We start from the raw sequence: 22,027 nt of genomic DNA on the forward strand, positions 1-22,027 counted from the left end.
CCTGTAACTGAATAAATGTAAGGTAGTTTAATGTTTAATGTCATACTGTGGAAGATTCCAGGCAGAGCAATGACATATCCAAGCATTTGATGGAACCCCAACTGAAAAGTTACATATTGCCCCTTTAAACAGTGGTGATTTGGGCAGTGTATTAATCCCTTTGTTTGACTATGGCCAGGTCAAAGCTGGAAGTGAGTCATTCATGAGTAAGAGATAAGCTGACAAACAGGTTAGCTAAATATCATTACGCTCCATGGTTACAGATTGGGTACACTAAACGTCTTGAAGGTGTAAAAGCTGGTTGACATAGTATCTTTTATAGTGAGACAAAATGCTTCAACAGACAATGCATTTTGTTTGCAAATCAGACTAGGTTTCTTCCTGCATTTATGAACTAGAGAGTAATATAGGGTAATTGGGAATAGGTCCATCACGATAATTAGTATATTGACTTATCGATTTATAAATGATAGCTGAAACAATTATTTTTGGAGTCAATATTTATCGTGGGTACTTCTTTCTTTGTACTAGTTCTGCACTACAATTAGACTTAAGCTCAAGAAGATTGCATAAATATTTTCTATGAGTCATTACAAATAAAAACTATGTACTTAAATATTGTATTCTGCTATTACCTTATAACAGCTTGTTCATTTAGAATAGTGGGGGATAATGCTGCTTTAGGGTTATATATAGGTTAATATTATGGTTTATAGTATCCTTTCTTAAGCAATATTTCAAAATGCGTTATTGTGACAGGCCTAGTTGGGAATCCCATCTGTTCCAGGACAATGTTAATAATGCAAAAGTAAATTTCTATTAATGATTCAATACAAACAAACCACACACATGCTTCTCACCAGCTCCAATGCCTGCATATAGGGCTTACCTAGAATGAAAGGGCCAGCTCTCTTGGCGTTGTTGCCAGATATCCCCGGACACTGCAGCTTACTGGCCCTGCCCGATGTCTCTCCAGCCCCCCTCTCCGAAGAGCGCCGCTTGGACATAGTGGAGCTCTGCGGTGAAATAAATCTGATTAGTTTGCAGGATAAAGACGGCCGCTTCCAGGGTTTACTCCATTCACGTTGACAGACACATGCTGCAACGAGGGCCAAAAATAGCAAAGGTAATCTTTTACCAAAACAATGGAAAAGTTTAAAAATAGACCAGGCCAGAGCAGGAGTTAGCCCACGCTGGTCAGAACACTGCTGATTACTGGTGCGAGCTCACAAGTGAAAGGAGGTAAACTTCAGGGCAGCTCCGCCTACTCAATTTGAAATCTCCCTCCCACGCGTTTAGCAACACCTAAGTGTGCGAGACCATTATAGTCCCATTCACTGTGATGGCCGCTGGTGTGAAGGCTAACACTTCCGATTCAACTGCTGCAACAGGCACAGTCACGAATAGTCTGCGATCTGCAATTTAAATGTGCTTCTATTCTTCACGTGTAAATGCAACTTGCCACCAAAACAAAGGATTCTAGATGAGTTCCCAAAGCCACAGACATTAACGACAGCCAGAGGTTTAGGATAATGTTTTTATGTAGAAGCTGGAAAAGTGTTACCAAAAAATGTTATGAGTTATGAGCATTTTGAATATTATGTTGCATATGAGGATAGATCAAATCTTACTGAGCAAGTATAGATACTAAAAGTCACATTCATATACATTAGGTTCTGAATAGCTTCAGAATGATCTTGAGCTGTATCAGGACAAGTGTAAGAGCACACAGACTAATATATGCACATAGAACAGTATGAAACATACCTGGATGACTGAGGGATCACAGTTACATAAAACTACATGATAGTATAAAAAGTAGTACTACGAAAGAGTGTTTCCTGGTATTGTAATCTACCTTCAGTATCAAATGTATTCCTTAGTATTGAAATAGTGCATGATATTTTAGTATCGTGACAAAACTCAGTTACATAGTTATGTGTTAAATGCATTGAACGTAGATTGAATAGCACCCTTGGTTACTCAATTTGGTGCAGTGACTTTGCACTATGCTTGGTTTTCCACACTAGTGTCTATTGCAATGACTGTAATTCCAGCAATGATCCATCTGTTGCACCACTGCTGTAGTCTATAGAGTTGAAAGAAATCCTCTGGCTCTTAATCTGCATGTTTTATCTGAGAATCTGCACAAGGGCTTATCTGAGCAGGCCTTCCTCTAAAAGTACATGCGTGTTCCGACATGGCTACAGGACTGCATGCCGAGTCTTTTTAGCGTTTTGATAAGGAACCAGCTTCACATGCGAAACATACAGAGACGTGGGGTGACACATCGTTACACAAACTAGTCTGAAGCTCCTCCCTGCTGTCCCAGAGTCAGAGGTATGCTTTGTTTACTGATACAACGTTCCTATGTGATGAAACCGTGCCGTTTCTCGTAACAGGGAAGTAGGGCCTTGAACCGAGAGCGTGATTCATCCGGCTGTCCACAGTTCTCAGTTTCTATTGGATGGGAATGCTGCACTGTCCAGGTGATGACACGACTTAAGACAATGAAAAGTATTTTGATGGAATGTCTAGCATCTTGAAAAATATATACATGCGGTGCTTTTTATCAGACAGTGATTCAGGCATATAAAATCTGAAGTATTCACAGTTGCTATGAAGGGTTGTATGCAAATTAAGGAATCCAAGTAATAGTCTAGTAAGAGCCCTAACAGATTTCAAGAACTTAACTTTACATAACACTGGACATCATGATGATTACAACGCACATTAAAAGTGTGAAAGAGGGGTGGTCAGAAGAGAAGGACATCCTTCAGACCTAGTGTGCTCTTGTCCATCTTTTTAAATGTATCGGTGTAAAAAAAACAGTATCACATTAGACTTGCATTGATTAAAATGCAGGTGTTTCATTGCTAAACAAATACCTTGACAAACAGGCATTCTTGCTGTGAGAGGGGTCACTTGGCCTGCGTGCATGAGGATAAATAAATAAAGGTGCACTGTGTAAATTGTCTGCTGGAGGGTTTGTAATCTGCTGTCTCCATGGAGATGTGCCTAGAATGTTCCACAATATGGCCATAAGCTTATGAATCTCCATAGAGACTTACAAGCCACATTACAGTTTAAGGGTTGTGGAGAGGCAACCCCACTCACAGTATGAGTGGATTATTATTATTTATTTATTTATTTATTTTTTTATATTTTTGAGCAATAAATAAAACCTGTAGTTGAATAAATAAATGCAAGACAGATTAGTTTAATACTATACTGTGGACAATTTAAACCAAAGCATGAACATCTCCATATAGACAACAGGTTGCAAACAGAAAAAAGTTCCACAGCGCACCTTTAATGCCATATTGTGGCACTATCCAAGCAGAGCAATAACATCTCCATGGAGACAAGCAGTTTGCAAAACCTCCACCGTAAAAGTAATACAGACCTTTAAGTGCAGAGTTTAGCCTTACTAAAAGTACATGATCCTAATTAAAAGTCCTGACGAGCTTAAACAGTGAGAACAGAGTGTCATGTTTGCCATGAGCAGTGCTGCTAACCAAAGAGAGTCCATTAACACTGATGTCCTATATGCAAACTGTTTTCCTTTGGCTCATGCATTCGCCTGCCCACTAGTATCAGAATTCTACCAGTTGGTTTTGGTCCGAGCGGAGTCTGGACAGTTGGCACCGGGGCTGATCTGAATTCTCACTGAGGCTTTTTGTGATCCTAGACAGCAGAGCGCGTCATCACTGTCTCTCGCCCATCTGCCTCCATCTCCACGAGTCATCACCCGCTGAGCCCATGAGCTGACAGAGTTTGTGGCACGAGCTACACTGACACTGGGTCACGATGCCAGTGAGGGGGCAGCGCCAAGAGAAAAATGGGCCTCTAGGAAGTCTTGCATGTACAAACTACCAGGCAAAAGTTTGGACACAATTTTTCATTTTTGTGTTCTCTTTATTTTCACATCTATTTACATTGTAGACTCTTACTGAAGGGATCAGTACTACGAAGGGAACATCATAAACAAAAAATAAAAAGAGTTTAGATTTTTTTTTTTTTAAATAACACCCTTTTGCTTTGATCACTACTTGGCATTCCTTGACCCTGACAAGGTGAAGTGAAAACCAGTTTCAGAGACAAGTCATAAAAATAACTGAGTAAAGGCCAAAGGTTTGCAGCACTTTCAAAAAAGCAGAAGGTGGCTACTCAGACATGGCTACATAATTCCATACTTCTTGCATCATATTTGAGGTCTTCCTTATGTATAAAGTAAAGAAAATAGTAAATAATGAAAATGAGAGGAGAATAGAAGGCGTGTCCAAACTTTTTACTGGTAGTGTACAATAAAGACAAGACAATAATCCCCCACTGATATCAAATCCATTCAAAAGAGGAACTTAAATCACAGTAACAGGAAATATTCAGAATTTGCATCTATTCAAATCATGTAAACAATAGTGAGAATTTTTTGAGCAAACCAATTTCCATACCTTTTTGTCTTGATCATTACATTTTGTCACCATAAAACACACACACACACACACAAAAGATTGCGTGTAGAACAAATCGTTTGCTTAGTAAACAAATGCAGCTGATTCAAAAGTTTTTGTGGTGTGAAAATGCTGACACTAAATGACTAATCCACAACAAAACCTATGCATTTAGTCCAAAAGCAGCACTGTCATGGAAACAGACTCTTCATTGGAGGAAACTGTTTGGAATTATTGCACACAAATATAGTTAAAGTTGCATTATGTAATTTTTTCTGATGAGGGTCACTCATAGGCATAAAAGTGACATCACAAAGCCAAGTTACAGGTTAGATCTGTGAAGAAGCAACCTCACTCAATAACACCTGTACTGAATAAGATCTACTGGTACAAGGCATTGCAGTCAAAATAATAACATTAAAAGGTCCCATATTACAATATTTTCTGATCTGTTATAATGAAGGATCGTGATCAAAAATATACTGGGAGTTTGTTTTGTTTCATGTTTAACACACAAATCCTGCATATTTAGGCCGCGTTCTTCTCTCAAACAGAAAACACTCTGTTTTCAAGGTGCAATACAGGACATCCACTGCATTTTTAAACTCCGTACATCTTCACTAAAATGATTTGGGTAATTTCAGCCCTAGAATTGCCAATCTCTACTGAACAAAAGGTAAAAGGTAGCTGTTAACTTGAAAAATATTGCTTCATGACACTACAAGGTGGAACATTTTGAGCTATGGAGATGTAGACAGACTAATAATAAAAAGGTTACTCAAACACGTGTGAATGAAACAAAACACAACTCCATAATAACATGGCTTGAAGCTCACAAGAGTCAGTTTTGCATAATATAAGACCTTTAAGTAATCTTGAATTTGAATTGCACATTTAGGTTGGATAGCAAACAATGTGGAAACCAACCATCACGACACACTGCAAGTCTCACACAGCATGTCGTGTGTACCCATCTCCCTTTGTACACTCGGAGCTGCACAGAGAAAATAACACTGCCCTATCTAACGTATGACTCATAAAATCCATTTGCAAAACATCAGAGCTAATGTACCCTGAGCGATGCATCTACCTATCAGCTGGAGCACTGCAGACCCAACCCCCGACACATGTAAAACGCAAAGGTCAGTCTAACCAACCATTGCACGACGACCTAAATGACATCAGCAGAGTGACAGCACACAGATCTCTCATTCTGATGCGGCACAGACTGTCAGACTGGCCGTGTGACTGTACCAGAGGGAGCCGAGAACAGAAACAGCCTCTGAATCATATCACACAAAAGGAGAGGAGACATGCTGCCAGTGCCCACCAGAAATGTGGGCTCCTGAAATAGTACTGTGAGCAAAATAAGTGCATAGGTGTTTCTAGATCCACCTACATGATTCACAAACACCATTCAGAACTAAAAGCTGTGGGTGTCAAATGGAAAAGTGTACATAGGCTTTTGTGCAAACTTGACACAAGTTAAAAATACAATGTTGTAATCAAAAAGCTTGGTTAATATCTGCAGGTTTGCTCATTGTGTCATGGGTCCGTTTTGTAAGCAGCTGTTTACTACCTTTTACAGGAGTCACTCGTCGCCCTTGACCGCAATATAGCCGGTGCAACTGGACACAAGGTCACACGTTTAATCACTAGGCGATAATCATTCTACGTTACGCACGGTCTGTCATACGTTTGTGGTACCATTTCGTGACTGTAGTGGTCAGACAATATGCAGCCCTTTTGCACTTAAAACAGCATTAAAAAACACGATCAAGAGTTCACGTTTCGTCTGCTGTCTTGTGTTCGGAAAATATATAGCTACCAACTAAATCATAATATGACTCTTCACACGAGTTGTAGACACCTTTTACGCACAAGTTCTTGTTTATGGAAAGTTTAAAAAACTACAGTGTATTTAGTAGATGATTAGATGGTTAATAATGTAGTCAGAAGTCTGAAATGTAATAGATTTTGTGTGTGATCCACAACCTCGTGTCTCGGAGTGCTGGCAGAGGGAATCTCACAAAGTTGCGCAAAAAGAGTCAGTATGCAGGCTGAACTTAAGAGGCAACGCTGTCTACACCTCGTATTTTGAATAATTAAGCTTCTTGGTTGAAGGACCGCTTACATTTTGTGGTATAATGATTTAATAAAACTAAATTGTACACTACATACACTACACAACAAAGCTTACGGAATCTCTCTGCTGAAGTCGCTGGCACAGAGAAGGCACACAAAGGCACAACACGGAGTCGTGCTTTCCGATGCAAACTACAAAAACTAGCTGCTAGCACAGTTAATATTGCCGTGTTTAATTGCCATGTGGGTTTAAATGCCTTTGATTGCGAGCTGCATGTGCTAATCGAAAGCTAGCGAGCAGCCGGGAGGCCATTTAAACAAAGTGGGTAACATTACAGCTGGCTAGCCGTTCCAGACAAGCCAGATAGCACAGTCGCCACCTCGCTTACCTCGAGCCGAAACCGCCGGGCAAAGTCTGCGTTGTCTCGTCACACCATGGACATTTCGTGGGGTAATCGCTGCGGTGTGTGCGCGGAGCCCTTTGCTCAAACGACAGCGACCACAGTGGGATGGTTTCAGGATGTTTAGCCGCGGTAGCCGAAATGAGCAATTAAGGAAAAGCCTCCGCTCTTCGCTGATCGCATCTTTCCACAGCGACAGCACCACCTGACAACGGAAATGACGCACACAAACGCTTGATTGACAGCTCCTACAGCCAATGGGAAGAGCTCCTCGCTGTCCTTTCTTATGGTTGCGCATTGATGATGAAATTCTTTGCATAATAAAAGTTGCCAAAACGCATTACATCATGATTTTCGGGACAGGATGCGATTTCCCAGTTGTAATAAACATGAATCAAATGTCCTTCCGGCTGATGTCTGTGCTGTCAGATCTACCTACTTTGCACAATTTTTTGTATATGTTTACCAATTTCATAGTCATATCCGTACCCATAGGTCAACAAAAACTAAAAATAGTCCCAAATGAATTCCACTAAATTTCAGGTTTACTATTAGTGCTTTTTTAAATTTCCCGATATAGATCACAACCCACATGCCCTAGTTTCAAACAGGTGGGCAGATCTGAGAAAATCTATGGTTTCTAAATGGCAGATTGCTGATTATTATTATTATTTTTTTCTTCTTTTCAAACCAGCTAAACTCAAACCAGCTAAACTCATTGTTATAGTTAGTGTAAATACATGCCTTTGCTTGGCACAAGCTCTGGTTTCTCTATGCTCTGCAAGAAGGCTGTATCCTTAGGGCATACTGTTTTGTCTCCCCTTCTTTGCAAAGAGACAACCTTAGAAAGACCTCCCCAAAACCCTCCTCCCCAAAATCAATTTGGGGAAATGTCTCAGCATGTCTGGCTTGCCTGGTTTGCACTATGGTGTGGATCTGATAACTGGTTTAAAGGGGAATGCACAACAGGACAGAATTGCAGCAAGTCACTACTAGATGAGAAAAAAAAAAAAAAAGGGGGGGGGGGGGGGATAAGCTGAGCTCCCTGGTAAACACACAAAGCTAGAACAGCAATCAGCATATGTTTATGATGTTTAAATACATATTATTAGTGGTGGATATGGCGCATATATTTTCGAAATATATCGTTTTCCATACTTTTATGACCTACAACATGGTCTGTTTGTGTGACAGCACCACCTATTGGTATATTTTGACATTGCATGCTTTCACATGCTTTTACAGTTCACACGCCATGATTGACGCCGCGTTGCATCATCAGCGGATTTAAACAAAATTACATGCAATTACTATGACCTGACAAAGATGATTCAATTTATTAAAAAAATAAATCTAGAGTTTACAGTTCACAAACATGTGCAGTACAGTTCACTAAATAATACATTTGATAAATTATTATATTGCACTGCTCTTGTGTTACAAACGTCCTTGTACAGCACTGAATGTAACATGGTGTGTTACAAAATGAGCACATCAGTTCCCTTTCAAAGGGCACTTAGGACTCTAGTTCTTATATCACATATCACAATGAAAGTTTGTTTGTTTACATGCACTTAACGTAGCTCACTTACTATGGAAAAAAAAAAAAAAGTAAAATACACAGGCAAATGTTGCACTACACATGAATGAATGACATAACAGCAAATCATTCACACATTTACTCAGGATAAAACACACCCATTGGTCTTAATCCCTGTATTACTAGTATAATCACAAATACAGTGTATGTATGGTGTGGCTCCCAGACCGAAGTGCATATTTAAAATGGTCTTAAATTATACCACTGTGTAGTGTGTATTGTAGTGTGTTACATTGTTTTGCAGGTGCAGCTTGTAACTGGCCTACATAAGCAGCACAGCTGACAGTGAGTTTGATGCCACGCTCCAGGGAGGTTCTGTCTGTGACAGTATCAGAGGCCGTCCATCATGGCCAATAGGTCATCTCCTTTGCTGCTCGCACTGGGAGACTGATCACTGGTCTCGGAAAACTCCCCCATTATCTTAGTTAGCTCAGCATTGGCCTGTTGGTCCTAAATAAATAAATAAAAAATGATTCAGTAATCTCATAAATATGGTTTTGAACCTAAAATGCTCAAAATAGGAGTCAGTGTCAGCAAATGGGGAACATATAGGTGAAAAACAGCCTCACTGGTTTTGATTGATTAGAACAACAATACAATATTTTATTTTCTGAAGCAAAACTGAATTGCAAAGAAAGGCAGATTTACCTTTGTTGCTTGGATGCTTATGACTCCATAGCAAAGCTCATCTGGCCTTGATGATAAAGCTTCTCTGTAAATAAGTCAGAATTTACCTTTAGAACCAAACTTAAAGTAAAACTGTCCATAACAATACACTGTAAAATTGGCACAAATACTTACTCTTCCTCCTCATCTGTATTGAACAGGTTGACCCGAAAGCCACTGTCTGCATTTCCAGCTTTGTGAACCTCTAACCCACCCATTAATCTTGCCAGCAGGTTCAGTTCCTCTTTGGCTAGAGGGTTAGGTGCAGTGCTGACCTTTTCACAAATAATGGTAAGTAAGTAAAGTAACAGTAACAGTCAGTTACAAGGAAAAGGCCATGAAGATAATTTGTTTTAATTTATACCTTTGGATGCTGGGCAGAGTTCTTAGAGGTCCCAGACATATGGGTTTCAACAGGACGGCAAACACTATACCTAAACAAAAATATTAGCACATTAGCACATTTTGGTGTAACTCCAATATATCTGAGTCTTATAATGTGATTAATGGTTAGGACGACTTACATGTTTGTGCCTAGTTTGGTAACACGGTCTCCAAAAATTTCAAATGAACCCTCTCGTAGGGCTGATGTGTAGTTTCCACCATTAGTGAACTGCAACCTACTTATCTCTTCACCTGTGCAACTAAATATCCTGAGGGGAAAAAAGGTTATGACTAATCTGTAATTTAAAGAAAAAAACATTAATAATTATACAATTTAATGTTTATGCAAAATTGTTTATCTTTAGTCAATAAAAATATAAGGACAGATACTTATAGAGCTTTATAATTAGGCTACAATACCTTCTTCAGAGAAGAAACTGTCCAAACAACCTTTCTTTCTTTACTAGATTATGGAGGCTCCTGACTTTTGCCTCTACTTTAAAACTGCTTTTCAGTGTATGGAAAAACTGGATAGACTGGTGCCACTTTGCTCTTGAAAATAATAATTTGGTGATACACATTTAAAGACATAATTGTGTAAGTTTAATGTGCCATTGTATTAATTTGACATAATTTGTATAAATTTAAACCTAGCACATTCAGTTCTAAAATAAGAATGTAAGTGACCAGTCCTTCGAGTTCTATGATTAGCTGCAGATAGACCCATTAACTTGTCTGGAGTGATTTTCAAAATAACTTAAAGAAAAAGAAGGGAGCAATAACTACTACTTCCGTAACAGTAATAATAACTAGACAATAACTCCCACAAAGTATATGGCACTGATAAGAGGCATGGTCAGTTTGAATTGTACCTGATTAAACCGGGGATATGTGTTCCATAGGGCACTGGGCCACTTGTGGGAAGTACAAAGCGACCATTTGAGTTCTGGACTTTATCTTTAAGAAAAATGGACACCTGCAAAAACAAAGGTACAAAATGTGAAGAAGACGTCAGATAGATCACAAGGCTCACAAATGTAAACAAACTTGCAAACTCACTCTTATATGCATGTCTTGAAAAAATATTAAAAGAGTTTGACGGATAAGTTGAAATTCTCCACTTGATAAAGGTGTATACATCTGAAAAGTACAATTAGAGAAAGCACACAGTTAAGAGACACTGAATGTGTTAGATGAGGCTGATACAAATAAATAATCTGTTATATTGTCACAAAAGTAAGGTAATTATGTCTATAGCTTCAAAAATCAAAATGCTCTGTTCTATCTTATGACGTCGTGAAGAGGTAGTTTTCAAGTTAACAGCTCCTTTTACTTTTGGTTCAGTAGAGATTGGCATATCCAGGGCTAAAATTATCCAAATGATTCTAGTGAAGGTGTATGGAGTTTAAAAACACTTCCTGTATTACCACATGACATCACAAGGTGGAACAGAGTGTTTTCTGTTTCTGCCTAAATATGCAGGGTTCGTGTGCTAATTATGTGTGAATAAAACAAAAACAACTCTAGGTATGTTTTTGAATTGGAAACAACAAAATAGATCAGAAAATAGCATAATATGAGTCTTTTAATTGAAAAAAAAAAACAAAAAACAAAAAACTGATACCTCTATAAGTTGCCGAAACGTCTCATCAACCTGACTGAGTATACTTGGGCTATCTTTTACAAAATCCTTGATAGCATCCATGTGGTTAAAGGAAACAAGAAGAATGTCTTTGGGTCTTGTGCACAGCAGCACTTGGTACTTGAAAGCCATGGTCATCAGGTCATACAGCTGTGAGGGAGGAAACAGATAGACAGAAAACAGACATTTCATTATTTCCCAATCTATGTCAGCTTTCTGGGGCAGGGTTTGTCACCTGCTTGTTTCATTAAAAGGTAATCAAAATGCAAAATAACAACTTCACCCAAAAAATTACCATTACTGCAAATGTATGGTAATTAAAAAAAAGTCTGAAAGTGAATGAAAGAAAGATGGATATTTATATTGTGGAAGAGTTCAGGGAAAGGGTGTTCTACATGCATCTCTATGGGCAGAATGTTTCACAGCTGCCAAGTTGACACAGTGCGCGCATTAGTAAACATAGCCAAAAATGGTTTAATATGTTTGTGCTTGATTTTCAGTAAAAATGGTGAGTGTGATTAACTGAAAAACTGCTGTGACCAAGCTTGTGATAGTAATTTTACATGTGAGAGACTTGGTTAAGCGCACAAATCAGCTCATCTTTCTGGTCCAGGGGTGGGCAATTATTTTTGCCCAGGGGCCAAATGAGAAGTAGAAAATAGTGCAGAGGGCCGGGCCAAAAGTTTGAAGTCTACTCTGGTTATTAATTTTATTTCTACTTTGAAATAAGTAAATGGCATTATTTATAGAAGCTGGTACCTTATGTGTTATTAATCAGTAATAAGAGAGTGAAGTTTTACAAAAACTGAATTTATTCATTAAAATAATTCAAAACAACAGTATACCTGAAACATTTGTAACTCTTTTTCAGTAACATTAACCTCACAATGCTTTCTACAAACTAAACACACAGGTTTACCTCTGACTTCAGTAAATAAATATTTAGTGGTCCATATTTTCTTGAAACATCGTCCTTCAGCATCCACCTTTCTTTTTTTTGCATGTGCGAACAGTTTGAAGGGTGACAATGATTTGTTGCTAATCACATGCAGTCATTGACCTGTTTTACAGAGTACGTAAAGGACGTACATACACTATTATACTACACACGTATTTACACTGTAATGTACGTAAGGTAGCCTGTTTATTTACAGTAAACAGGCTTCAAGGTAAAATCACTGCCGTTTTAGTCCACACATTATGTAGAATTTTGAAAATAGGTTTTATTTTCTTAATTCCAAGCAACCTTTCGCGGGCCGGTCAGAGTCAGCTCGCGGGCCGTATTTGGCCCCCGGGCCTTGAAATGCCCACCCCTGTTCTGGTCAGATTGTGTTAAAATAAAGCTCAGATTAAGTCTAACTTGAGTTAGTACAAACAGTGGTTTCAGTTAGCTTCACAGCCCCAGCGAATGTTAATGACATCAGCTGCAAGGTATTAACAGTGCATCTTTAACACAAATTCTCAGAAGTAGTAGTAAAAGTACATGACTCTGACCTTGTCCATACTGGCTTGGTTCAGTCTCATGATGGATGCATGGGCCAGTCTATCAAAGACAGTGCGCAGGGCCTTCTTGGAGTAAAGCTCCTGTGGTTTGAAGAGCTCCTCCAGAAACTTTTTGTTGAACATTGTGCTGATGATGTCATTCATAACTGTTCAGGGGTACAGAAAGAGGAAATACAACACTGATCTACTCATTGCCGTTTGAATTACATTAGTAAGAGTACGGGAACCAAAGCAAAACCCACTAAAAAGCAGCTAGAAGCTAATCACACATCCCCAACTTAGCATCAGCTTTGATGATTGTAAAAAGATCCAGGAAAATATAATAAAATAAAAAAAATGTAATGATAAAATGTATAATTCAATTCCTACTTTCCTCTATAACCCAGCACTGACCCATGTGGCTTGACTAGTCTAAAAAGGACACTATAAGAGCAAATTAAATATAACAATGTGTGTATCATGTGGTGTAGGTTTAAAGTAATACCTCTCTTTCTGTCCTTGTCTATCCAGCCAGCTACAGTGGAGTCTTTCATTATTAATATTATAAAGAGAAATAAAGTAGAACAATTATGATTGTCAGTGCTGTTACTTATAACAGTAGCTAGGTTGTTTTATTTTTATTTTCTCAACACTGTTCTGCAAGATAAACAATACTATGAAATGCGTGAAAGCGAATAATAACACATTTCGTATGGAGATTAGGACATTGATGCTAATTATAACGGTGCTTGAGCAGTGATGCTAACACACTTACCTTTCTTAGCTTTGTCGGCGGGAATATTTTGAGCCCGAAGTCGTTGATCTAGGATATACAACATTTCCCCACCGAGGTTTATAAAAAGCAGAGGCAGTGTTCGCGTTGACATTGTGTAATTTTAATGCTTGAATACCTGGAACTATTTTATTTACCATTTACCAATAATGCTACTAGCTAAAATGCTCTTCTGTTGTTAAAGCCTCTTCCCGTTGCCAGGCCACGGTGGGCTTAACCAATCAGAGGCCAGAGTGCAAAGCTACCCGGAAGAGTAGAAGGGATAAAGCAAGTTGATGGGGGCTCTGATTAAAATTTAAAATATTATACTTTTCTTTTATAGAAAATCCTTGAGCAAGCACTTCAAACTGTACGTCTACTGGCACAGCAAGCGTTGGAATATTTTGTTTAAAAAAAAAATTTAAAAATCCCCTTTTAATTTCCTGTACTTTTCCCAGCTAAAATCCAAACAAACAAACAAAAAATTCCAGTAGAGCCCTAATAGTGAATTACAATTTACATGTATTAATTAACCTCAAAACCAAGTAAAACTAAGTGATGAGCTCATCAGTGATGAGTACCTGATGAGTTGTTATATGATTAAAATTTTCAATATAGGCCTAATACTTTTCTTGTACGTTCTTGTTGTTCTTGTCTCTTGAACAAATACGCCAAAATGTAATTCTACACAAGATGGGTTGGACTATGTCTGAAAAATATTTCCTCAATTTTATTTCCTAGATTTCACAAGATTAGGGGGTGACCAGCTTTTCTAAATTAAAACTGCATCTAAGTAGTTTCTTCTGTGTTCTGGCCATGTTCAAGCACAGTTTTCTGAATTCTGGTTGGAGAAATGACAATATATTCCCCTCGTCACTGTTGGTGGGTATCAAGCTGGTCAAAAATAGGGACACCTGGAACATTTCTAGTAAAAAAGTGGAACAAATTAAAGGTCTACTGGGACATGGGATACAGGGCCCAAAACTGGGACCTGGGTAAGTAGGTACATCTGGTAACCCTACACAGAATGAAGCACCACATCTTGCCACATTTTAAATACATTATTTAAGAGTAATTAGACAAGCAATTTCTTTACAAACATCATATAATATTTATTTACAACAATAAAATATTACCCTGACAATGAAATATTGTAGAAATTGTAAAACATATGAATTGAGAACATTTCAATTCTCATTATGGCCTGTATCTTTAGCTCGTAAAGACAAAAAATAAGTGCTTTTCATATGGCTAGCACTGTCTATCTGCTTGCATCTACTTCTCCATTTCGGATGCGAATTTCTCTGGCCATTCTGCACACTTCGCAAACTCCACAGCAAACGGTCATCAGGGCATCATTGCATATTGTTCCCTGTGGAAAAAAGAATCAGTTTATAGTGTAGGTGCAAAGAAGCCAACCCACAATGAGAACATACACCATTTTGTTTCCTAAAAGTGAACGCCCATGATTTGTTCCTCTAGAGGTGTCTTGCACAAGATTGATTTTGTAAGAAATGCAAGCAGTGAGAAGCATTAACCACACAATAACCAGACCTACCTCAATACCGTAAGTGAGCCTCATGTGAGTTCGCAGGGCTGTCATTCCACCTGGTAAAAAGCCTAGGCAGCAGTTCTCCCCATATTTATTAGCAGTGTAGCAACTCAGTACTGGTCCACAGAAGAATCCCAACAAACCTGAAATGGAAACGGACATTTTAGATATTGATATTGACAACTGAACATGCAAACATACTTAATATACTAGACATTAAAATTCTAGAGCAGAGTTCCCTGTTAAAATCGAAACAAGAAGTAATGTAGAGAATGTATAGTAGGGCCCCAACAGTGAATTACAATTTACATGTATTAGTTGTACACAGTGATGGGAAGAACATTAAATTGTATTTAGTTACAGAATACTGAATATCTGCATTAAAATGGAACAAATTCTGATACATGGACAGTCAGAGTACTATATTCTGAATACTTGGAATACAGATGAACGCATTAAATTATAGTGTAAACATGTAACATAAGATTAAAAACAGCTTCATATTTGTTCCACCATTTCTTATACATTATATATATATATATATATATATTCATATATTTAGAAGGAAATATCACACATGCCTCACCACAAGAGCAGTGTTTTATATTTTTCTCACTAATTCTGTGCCGTTTGAAGCCTCAATTGTGTAATAAAGTACTGCCATGTATTCCTTTGATTTAAAAAATGTAACTATTCTGAATATTCCCAAATGAAAAAGTAACTGTACCGGAATACATTCACTCAGAATTAGTACTCAGAATAATACGCATTATCTGTACTCATTTTCAGTTACTCCCCAACACTTGCATGTACAAAATTGAAGTGAGCTCATACTTACAAATTGGAATGTCACTACAGCATCCACACACATGAGTACTCCACTGTCCAGTTTGGACATTTGTGCCATAGCCTCCAGCACCGGGCTGATGAGTTATCACTGGGTTAGACATTTAGATGGGATGCCAATGATCCGTGTTTTGAAATGCCTAAAAGAGAAAAGTTTATGTTTTGATTACATTTCAACTGCACAAAGTAAGTCACAAGCAACACTTGAGTCTCTCCATCATTTCGTCAAAAGTGCTGCAAATATCAGCAACAAATAAGCAAAAATATTTCACGAGTAATAACAGCAAAAATACAGCAAAATACTGTATGGTGTTAAAATTGTGTAGGAGTAAAATTACATACCTGGTACGTAAAGGTCTGTTCTCACCCTGATCAAACTGACATCTGCGTAGCAAACAGGAAACTCTGCAACTGTTAAAAAATGTCTGGCAGCGTCTACGTCCCTTACTGCCAAATATGATTCATTGCGTATTGCAAGAAGGGCTGGTTGACCACACTGACACATGTACTGATATCGAGAGAAGTCATGTGAACTTTTATGGTCCATAATCTCCTGCTTCATCATTTTATGAGCAGATAGTAGATGAAATCTAGTACAAAAGCAAATCGCATGACAAAATTGCATCACATGCTTTTTTCTAAATGAGCTTTCAGTATAATATTATATAGGGCATTTTTCCTAACAAATAGTAAAGTATGTATTTTTTATTGGAAAATTTACTCAATTTTGAGCTGCACATTTAACATTTCTGAGTAAAACAATACTTGTTTATAGTTTCAGATTATTTAAACATTATTTTTCACAAAATCACAACTTAATAGGTTGTTTGAAAAAAGAGGCATTGCATTTGATCAGACAAGAAGACGAGGAAGAAGTTTTATTTCAATCTCGTTATTACACAATAGACAAGAAACTGGACGTTCACTGGGATTTTGCAATGCTGGAATCTGCAGTAACTTGGTTTTGTTTCATCTTCATTTTTTCTTCTGCTTTTTGCTTCTGCACTTCTTTAAAGACCTGTGGGAAAACACAAAGCACCGGCACAGAATGAGACAGCAGCTTTGGGAATACACACCCTGCCATTTATTTGTGCTATTTTAACCATTACCACTTACGTTTTTTTTTTAGATGATATTTATGTATTTGTCTTGTTGCTGTGTCTTATAACCAAGATTTGCTGTTAACTGTTAATTTCTCATGAAGTTTACTTAACTTTAACTTAATAACAAAAACATATCTGGGATATTAAAAGGTGCACTAAGAGGGTTTGCTACTTGCTTGTCTCCATGAAGATGTCATTTCTTTGCATGGAATGTTCCACAGTTGGGCGTTAAACTTATCTTCCTTACATGTATTCAGTTACAGGTGTTTTATAGCTGGAAAAACAAATTCTTACTACTGGATGTACAGGCTTGCTTCTCCATAGATCTGACTAGTAACTTGTCTCCATTGTGATAGCCAAGTTTATTTCCGTACTGTGAAATAATCAAACCAAAGCACTAAAGCGGATCCTCCACTAAAAAGTTACACGATGGACAGTTTTTTTGTGTAGACTTACAGCTCTCTTTCTGTAATTGCTCTTCTATTTATATTTTGATTCATTATTCTGTTAAATAGACACATTTGATGCATTGACAACAAACTTACACGTAAAAAATCAATACTGCTATCTGTGAAAAACATCTGATATCACTGATACCGATATTCAAACCAATATATTGCCCATCTCTTTTACTGATACATAATATGCTTGTTTCCCACTTATGGTTAAATTAGCCATTTACCTTTAAACAGAAAGCCTTTTTGGCAATCCAGCGCCGCGTGGCTCGTCTGTAGTACTCTGGTGGAAAGGTGTAGGTGATACCCAACTCTTCACATACTTTCTCAAAGGTGTCGTAGCGAACTAGTCTGAGCTTCTTTAAAATCTTTTTCCTCTTGTCTATGGCCATTAGCATGCGTCTTTTGTTAGCTTTGTCCTGTAATGCAAGAATGATCAATGTAAACAATGAAATAGAAAGATGAAACTGAAAAAGGAATGAGTGACAATGTTGTATTTTTAAATGGCAGTGTGTCAGTATCTAACTTGCATGTCTGATCTAACATGGAAAGTTCCGACCACAATTTTACAAGTCTCTAGTTGCGAGGTGTACCCAGGAAATCCTGTAGCAAGTGCATGTCTCAAAACCAGAACGTAGCAAAGAGCACAGACAAACCCCTTTATTGTACTACCATTTTAGTTTTTCATGTAGAGTACACTTGCCTTGGGATGTATTTGCAAATGATCTTGAAAGTTCCGGATTCTTGCTGTCAACATAGCCACTGCGTAACAACAAAAACCACATAAACTCAACTGATTCAGGTTAGGGGTTTGTAGCAACCAATAACGTAATAACAACCAATAATGTAACAACATCCTATAACGTAAACATATTGTAGAATTATAAGTAGTCACTGACGCATTTGAGTGCGTCATTAAGTCAAAATAAATTGGCACTTAAGTCTTTCATTGCTAGTCCTTTTTTTGTAAAAGCAACCTCTAGCCTACCAGTGTATTTGCTTATTTTCAACAACTTTGCAATCCATGCGAAATGTGTGTTCCAAAGCAAAGAACATCTGATAGATATGTATAGTGTTCCTTCCCCTGCACAAAAGTTAACAAGCAAAGAGTTAACATGCAATAACTTTGAATTATTACACTATTGCCTGCAGTTATTACATTATAACATTTTTCCCTTACCCAGCCAATAATGCAATCACACAAGTTATTACATTCTTGGCCAGTTATAATATTATGGACTTATCACATTCAAAATTGGCCAAATTTTTACATTATTGGCCATTATTATGGTTTCGGCTCCTACAGGGTTCTGATAGAAATAGTAATTAGGACCACGAGAACTCAGCTTACCTCTGACCTCCTCTGAATTGCGGTCATTTTCATTCCTCTGGACCTTTGAAATGAGCAGCTCCTTTTTTAGCTCTAACTTTTCTTTCTGCACATATGAAATAAGACGTGTCATATTTGGACCATAAGCATGTTTAGGGATAATACTAATATTTTATTTTAAACCACATGCAATAATTTTAACACTGGACAGTAATATATTTTTCTGTTTCTGTTTTTGCAGCACCTTTGAACATAAGAAATGCCAGAATTGAAGATGGGTTGAAAAAAGACTGGTTTGTGCGCATAAACTAATTTAGGGCATTAGTTAAAGGTGCACCACCTAATTTTTCAGGTTGAGGGTCCATAACAATGGAGATGCAATTGCTTTGCCTGTAATGTTCCACAATATGGTATTAAACTTAAATAAAATGTATTTATTCAATGATAGGTGTTTTCATTGTCTCTTCTCATATCTCACCTCTAAATTGTCCTGGTGGAATCTCCTGCTTGTCTATGGAGATTGAGTTCAATGCCATACTTCGAAGCATTGCAGGCAAAGCAATAATATCTCCATGAAAACAGTTAGATAATTTATTTTTGATCTTTCAAACTATGTTTTGGATTATGCAAAATTACATTATTAACACAATAACAACATAACAACTCACATGACTTGCCAGCTCAATTGAGATAAGTCTTTTAACAACATCATCAGTCCTGCAAACAAAACAAGATACTAGAACTTTGGACTTGAATATATTTGATTATGTTATAAAGTGAAGGCGTACGTTTGAGCGAGAGGCACAGCTGCATAGTCCAGCTTTAACATTGTGGGAGTAAGGTCACTCACATGACTTGGGGAAGCTACAAAGAACAGAAAAGGATAAAATGTATGCTATGTGTTTAAAGTTATATTTGTGTATCAGTGCTTTGCAAGGATGTACCTGTCACATTTTTCTTCACAGCCCGTGCATAATTTCTCACTGGTGGTTGAAGTGTGAAGCTCCCTGCAAGAAATAAAATAATGTTTTGAAAATGTACAGGATCAATTGAAGTTTAGAGAAATATGATTTATTTTGAACTATGGCATTTCAGTCTTGCCACTGGACATGGCCAGAGTTTTACAACTATAGCTTTCTTTGTGTATTAGTGAAACATCATAGACTAAATTGCTTATACTGTGCTCTAGCTCACTGCTATCAAACCAGATTGCAAGATGAGTGGTTTCACAATAACCTCATATAACCATCGCTGATGACATTTCCTGTCAAATGTTGATCACCGGGTTTTGACAGATAAAACCGATGTGTTTGTGTGTCTGCTGTGTCTTTATAAATACAAATACAAATGTTTGTCTTACATATCATTCAGCAGTTTTAGAAGGTAATGAACCAGGAAGTTATCAGCTTGTTAAAATGACGCAAGATAATTCACCATCAGACGCATTTTGCATTAGACCACATTTTCCATGTTGAGTAATGAGAACTCAGAGATTGGTTGATTTCTGTGTAACTGCTTATTCATACACTACATTTGCAGTAGAGGTGTAACAAAGCATCTTGCCACATTCCACTGAACCGCAAAAATATCACATTATTATTATTATTATTATTATTATTATACATAGCGGACAGCTTTTATGACAGCTCTTCAACCCAATTAAGTGAATAAATGGATGTATTTGAATTGGTTTTATAAACAAAGAATTTGTCTCTAAATTCTGAAATTTTCAGTTTGTTTCTCACCTAAATAGGAATAACAGCACAAAAAACTGTATTTAATGTCATTGCCATCTCAGGCTAGATAATGCCAAGCACCTTACGATACATAGGTATCTCAGTACTGGGTTCATGATAATGTATCCTGCACTTGATTATTGTGGTTAAAACAGATAACTTGTAATTCACTACTGGGGACCTACTGTACATTTTTTATAACACTTTTCTTTGGATTTTAGCACAGAAAAAAGGGGCTTTAAATAGCTGTTTTCACAATATACAATACAAAAATGCAGCAGAATTTCAAGTCTACATTGCCCTTAAAATCATAACACCATTGCCTTGCTGTGAATAAGTCACTATTTCAGCCTAGCACATTCCTAATGAAATAGCATAGTTTTAAGGTATCCCAATACAGCATCTTGTATCGATATGTGTATTACCACGAAGTCAAATGTTGATGTCTTGCATAAAATTTGACAAATTTTCAATGACTCTCTACTAGCCACTGGCCACTGGAGGCTATTACAGAGTTCCTGTGGTCTCCTAAGATGTGGTGTGCTGGGGTAGGGGAGTGAAGGAAGACAATACAGACAGAGAAGCTGGGACTGTCCTGAGTCCAAATAATTTCCCTTGTGAAGTCTTGTGAAGGGCTGCTGGAGAATCAAAGCACATTTATTTGCATCTACCTACTTTAAGACTGTAACGATTTCAAACCAATTAGAAATCTTAATAATGGTATATTCTCACCAATCAAAATATATAAAGGGTGCATAGGCCTACACTCATGATTGTCAGGATCTGACACTTCATCATGAAAATATAGCATGCAAATGTTCTGCATCACTGCCACTTCCCCATTTTCCAAAATACTTTTCTTTACCCATTTATCTAATATTATACATATTATCTAAGTAGTGTGCCCCTAGCCCATCACATTTTATATTTTTTATTGATGGTCACACGGTCTGGTGACAATTTCCTCCTCAAAATAAACAATGCTCGCTGCTGATGCTAGAGGACCGAGCCATGCCACACCATTGAAGTGTCGATCTTATAATACAATAGTCATGAGTACTATGAACAATTTGACCCACTGATTAATCATATTTACCACATTTGACGTTTGGTCCTGATACTGGAGTCGCTAAACATGCTAGCGACGCCGCAGACAAAGCTGAACAAACCGCGCTGCTTTCTCGAAAAATACAACCAGACGACCGCAACACACTCCTCAGGGCGATGTTTGTGAACATAGCTACAAATACCGTAACGATCTAATATGTACAGTGTCTAAAAGGAGTTTCATGAAGCAAAAATACAAGCACGACCCCTAGTAGAGAGACGCCATCTTAACTAGACTAAACCAATCGAACTAGAGCATAGTTGTATCTAGAAGAGCAGTCGATACCAGAAAACATCTATTAAAATCACGCTGCTCAGTTAGTAAACAAACCACATTCACTATCTATTTTTATGAATATTAAACAGCATAAAGAGTGACAATGAAAAAAAAAAGTGTGAAAAAATAAGAAAA

The 22,027-nt window shown here is 37.6% G+C and overlaps 3 protein-coding genes across 4 annotated transcripts; all 3 read right to left on the minus strand.

Moving 5' to 3' along the window:
* Nucleotides 1–8,261: 8,261 nt before the first annotated feature.
* On the minus strand, nucleotides 8,262–14,426 carry oscp1b (organic solute carrier partner 1b). 2 transcript variants are annotated; one of them, XM_055163857.1, is made up of 11 exons: nucleotides 13,626–14,426; nucleotides 13,490–13,537; nucleotides 12,727–12,881; nucleotides 11,215–11,382; nucleotides 10,650–10,730; nucleotides 10,463–10,566; nucleotides 9,731–9,859; nucleotides 9,571–9,640; nucleotides 9,342–9,481; nucleotides 9,189–9,252; nucleotides 8,262–8,990 (listed from the first exon to the last, which is right to left on the minus strand). In XM_055163857.1, the coding sequence occupies exons 1-11, from the start codon at nucleotides 13,645–13,647 to the stop codon at nucleotides 8,871–8,873; spliced, it is 1,101 nt and encodes a 366-aa protein (XP_055019832.1). In that variant the 5' UTR covers nucleotides 13,648–14,426; the 3' UTR covers nucleotides 8,262–8,870. The 2 variants fall into 2 exon arrangements, with proteins under 2 accessions (XP_055019832.1, XP_055019831.1); XM_055163856.1 differs by having other exon boundaries at nucleotides 13,490–14,426.
* Nucleotides 14,427–14,573: 147 nt separating this feature from the next.
* Nucleotides 14,574–16,401, minus strand: LOC110174352 (cornifelin homolog). The gene is made up of 4 exons (XM_020940453.2): nucleotides 16,227–16,401; nucleotides 15,877–16,024; nucleotides 15,045–15,181; nucleotides 14,574–14,858 (listed from the first exon to the last, which is right to left on the minus strand). The coding sequence occupies exons 2-4, from the start codon at nucleotides 15,986–15,988 to the stop codon at nucleotides 14,748–14,750; spliced, it is 360 nt and encodes a 119-aa protein (XP_020796112.1). The 5' UTR covers nucleotides 15,989–16,024; nucleotides 16,227–16,401; the 3' UTR covers nucleotides 14,574–14,747.
* A 330-nt stretch (nucleotides 16,402–16,731) lies between these two features.
* mrps15 (mitochondrial ribosomal protein S15) lies at nucleotides 16,732–21,860 on the minus strand. The gene is made up of 8 exons (XM_020940432.2): nucleotides 21,605–21,860; nucleotides 19,717–19,779; nucleotides 19,561–19,636; nucleotides 19,441–19,489; nucleotides 18,794–18,878; nucleotides 18,146–18,204; nucleotides 17,670–17,861; nucleotides 16,732–16,902 (listed from the first exon to the last, which is right to left on the minus strand). Exons 1-8 carry the CDS (start codon nucleotides 21,744–21,746, stop codon nucleotides 16,807–16,809), a joined length of 762 nt encoding a protein of 253 aa, XP_020796091.1. The 5' UTR covers nucleotides 21,747–21,860; the 3' UTR covers nucleotides 16,732–16,806.
* Nucleotides 21,861–22,027: the final 167 nt, after the last annotated feature.

The sequence above is a fragment of the Boleophthalmus pectinirostris genome, unplaced genomic scaffold, assembly GCF_026225935.1.
Source record: "Boleophthalmus pectinirostris isolate CB_2022bp ecotype Guang Dong unplaced genomic scaffold, ASM2622593v1 HiC_scaffold_6, whole genome shotgun sequence".
NCBI classification, from domain to species: Eukaryota; Metazoa; Chordata; class Actinopteri; order Gobiiformes; family Gobiidae; genus Boleophthalmus; species Boleophthalmus pectinirostris.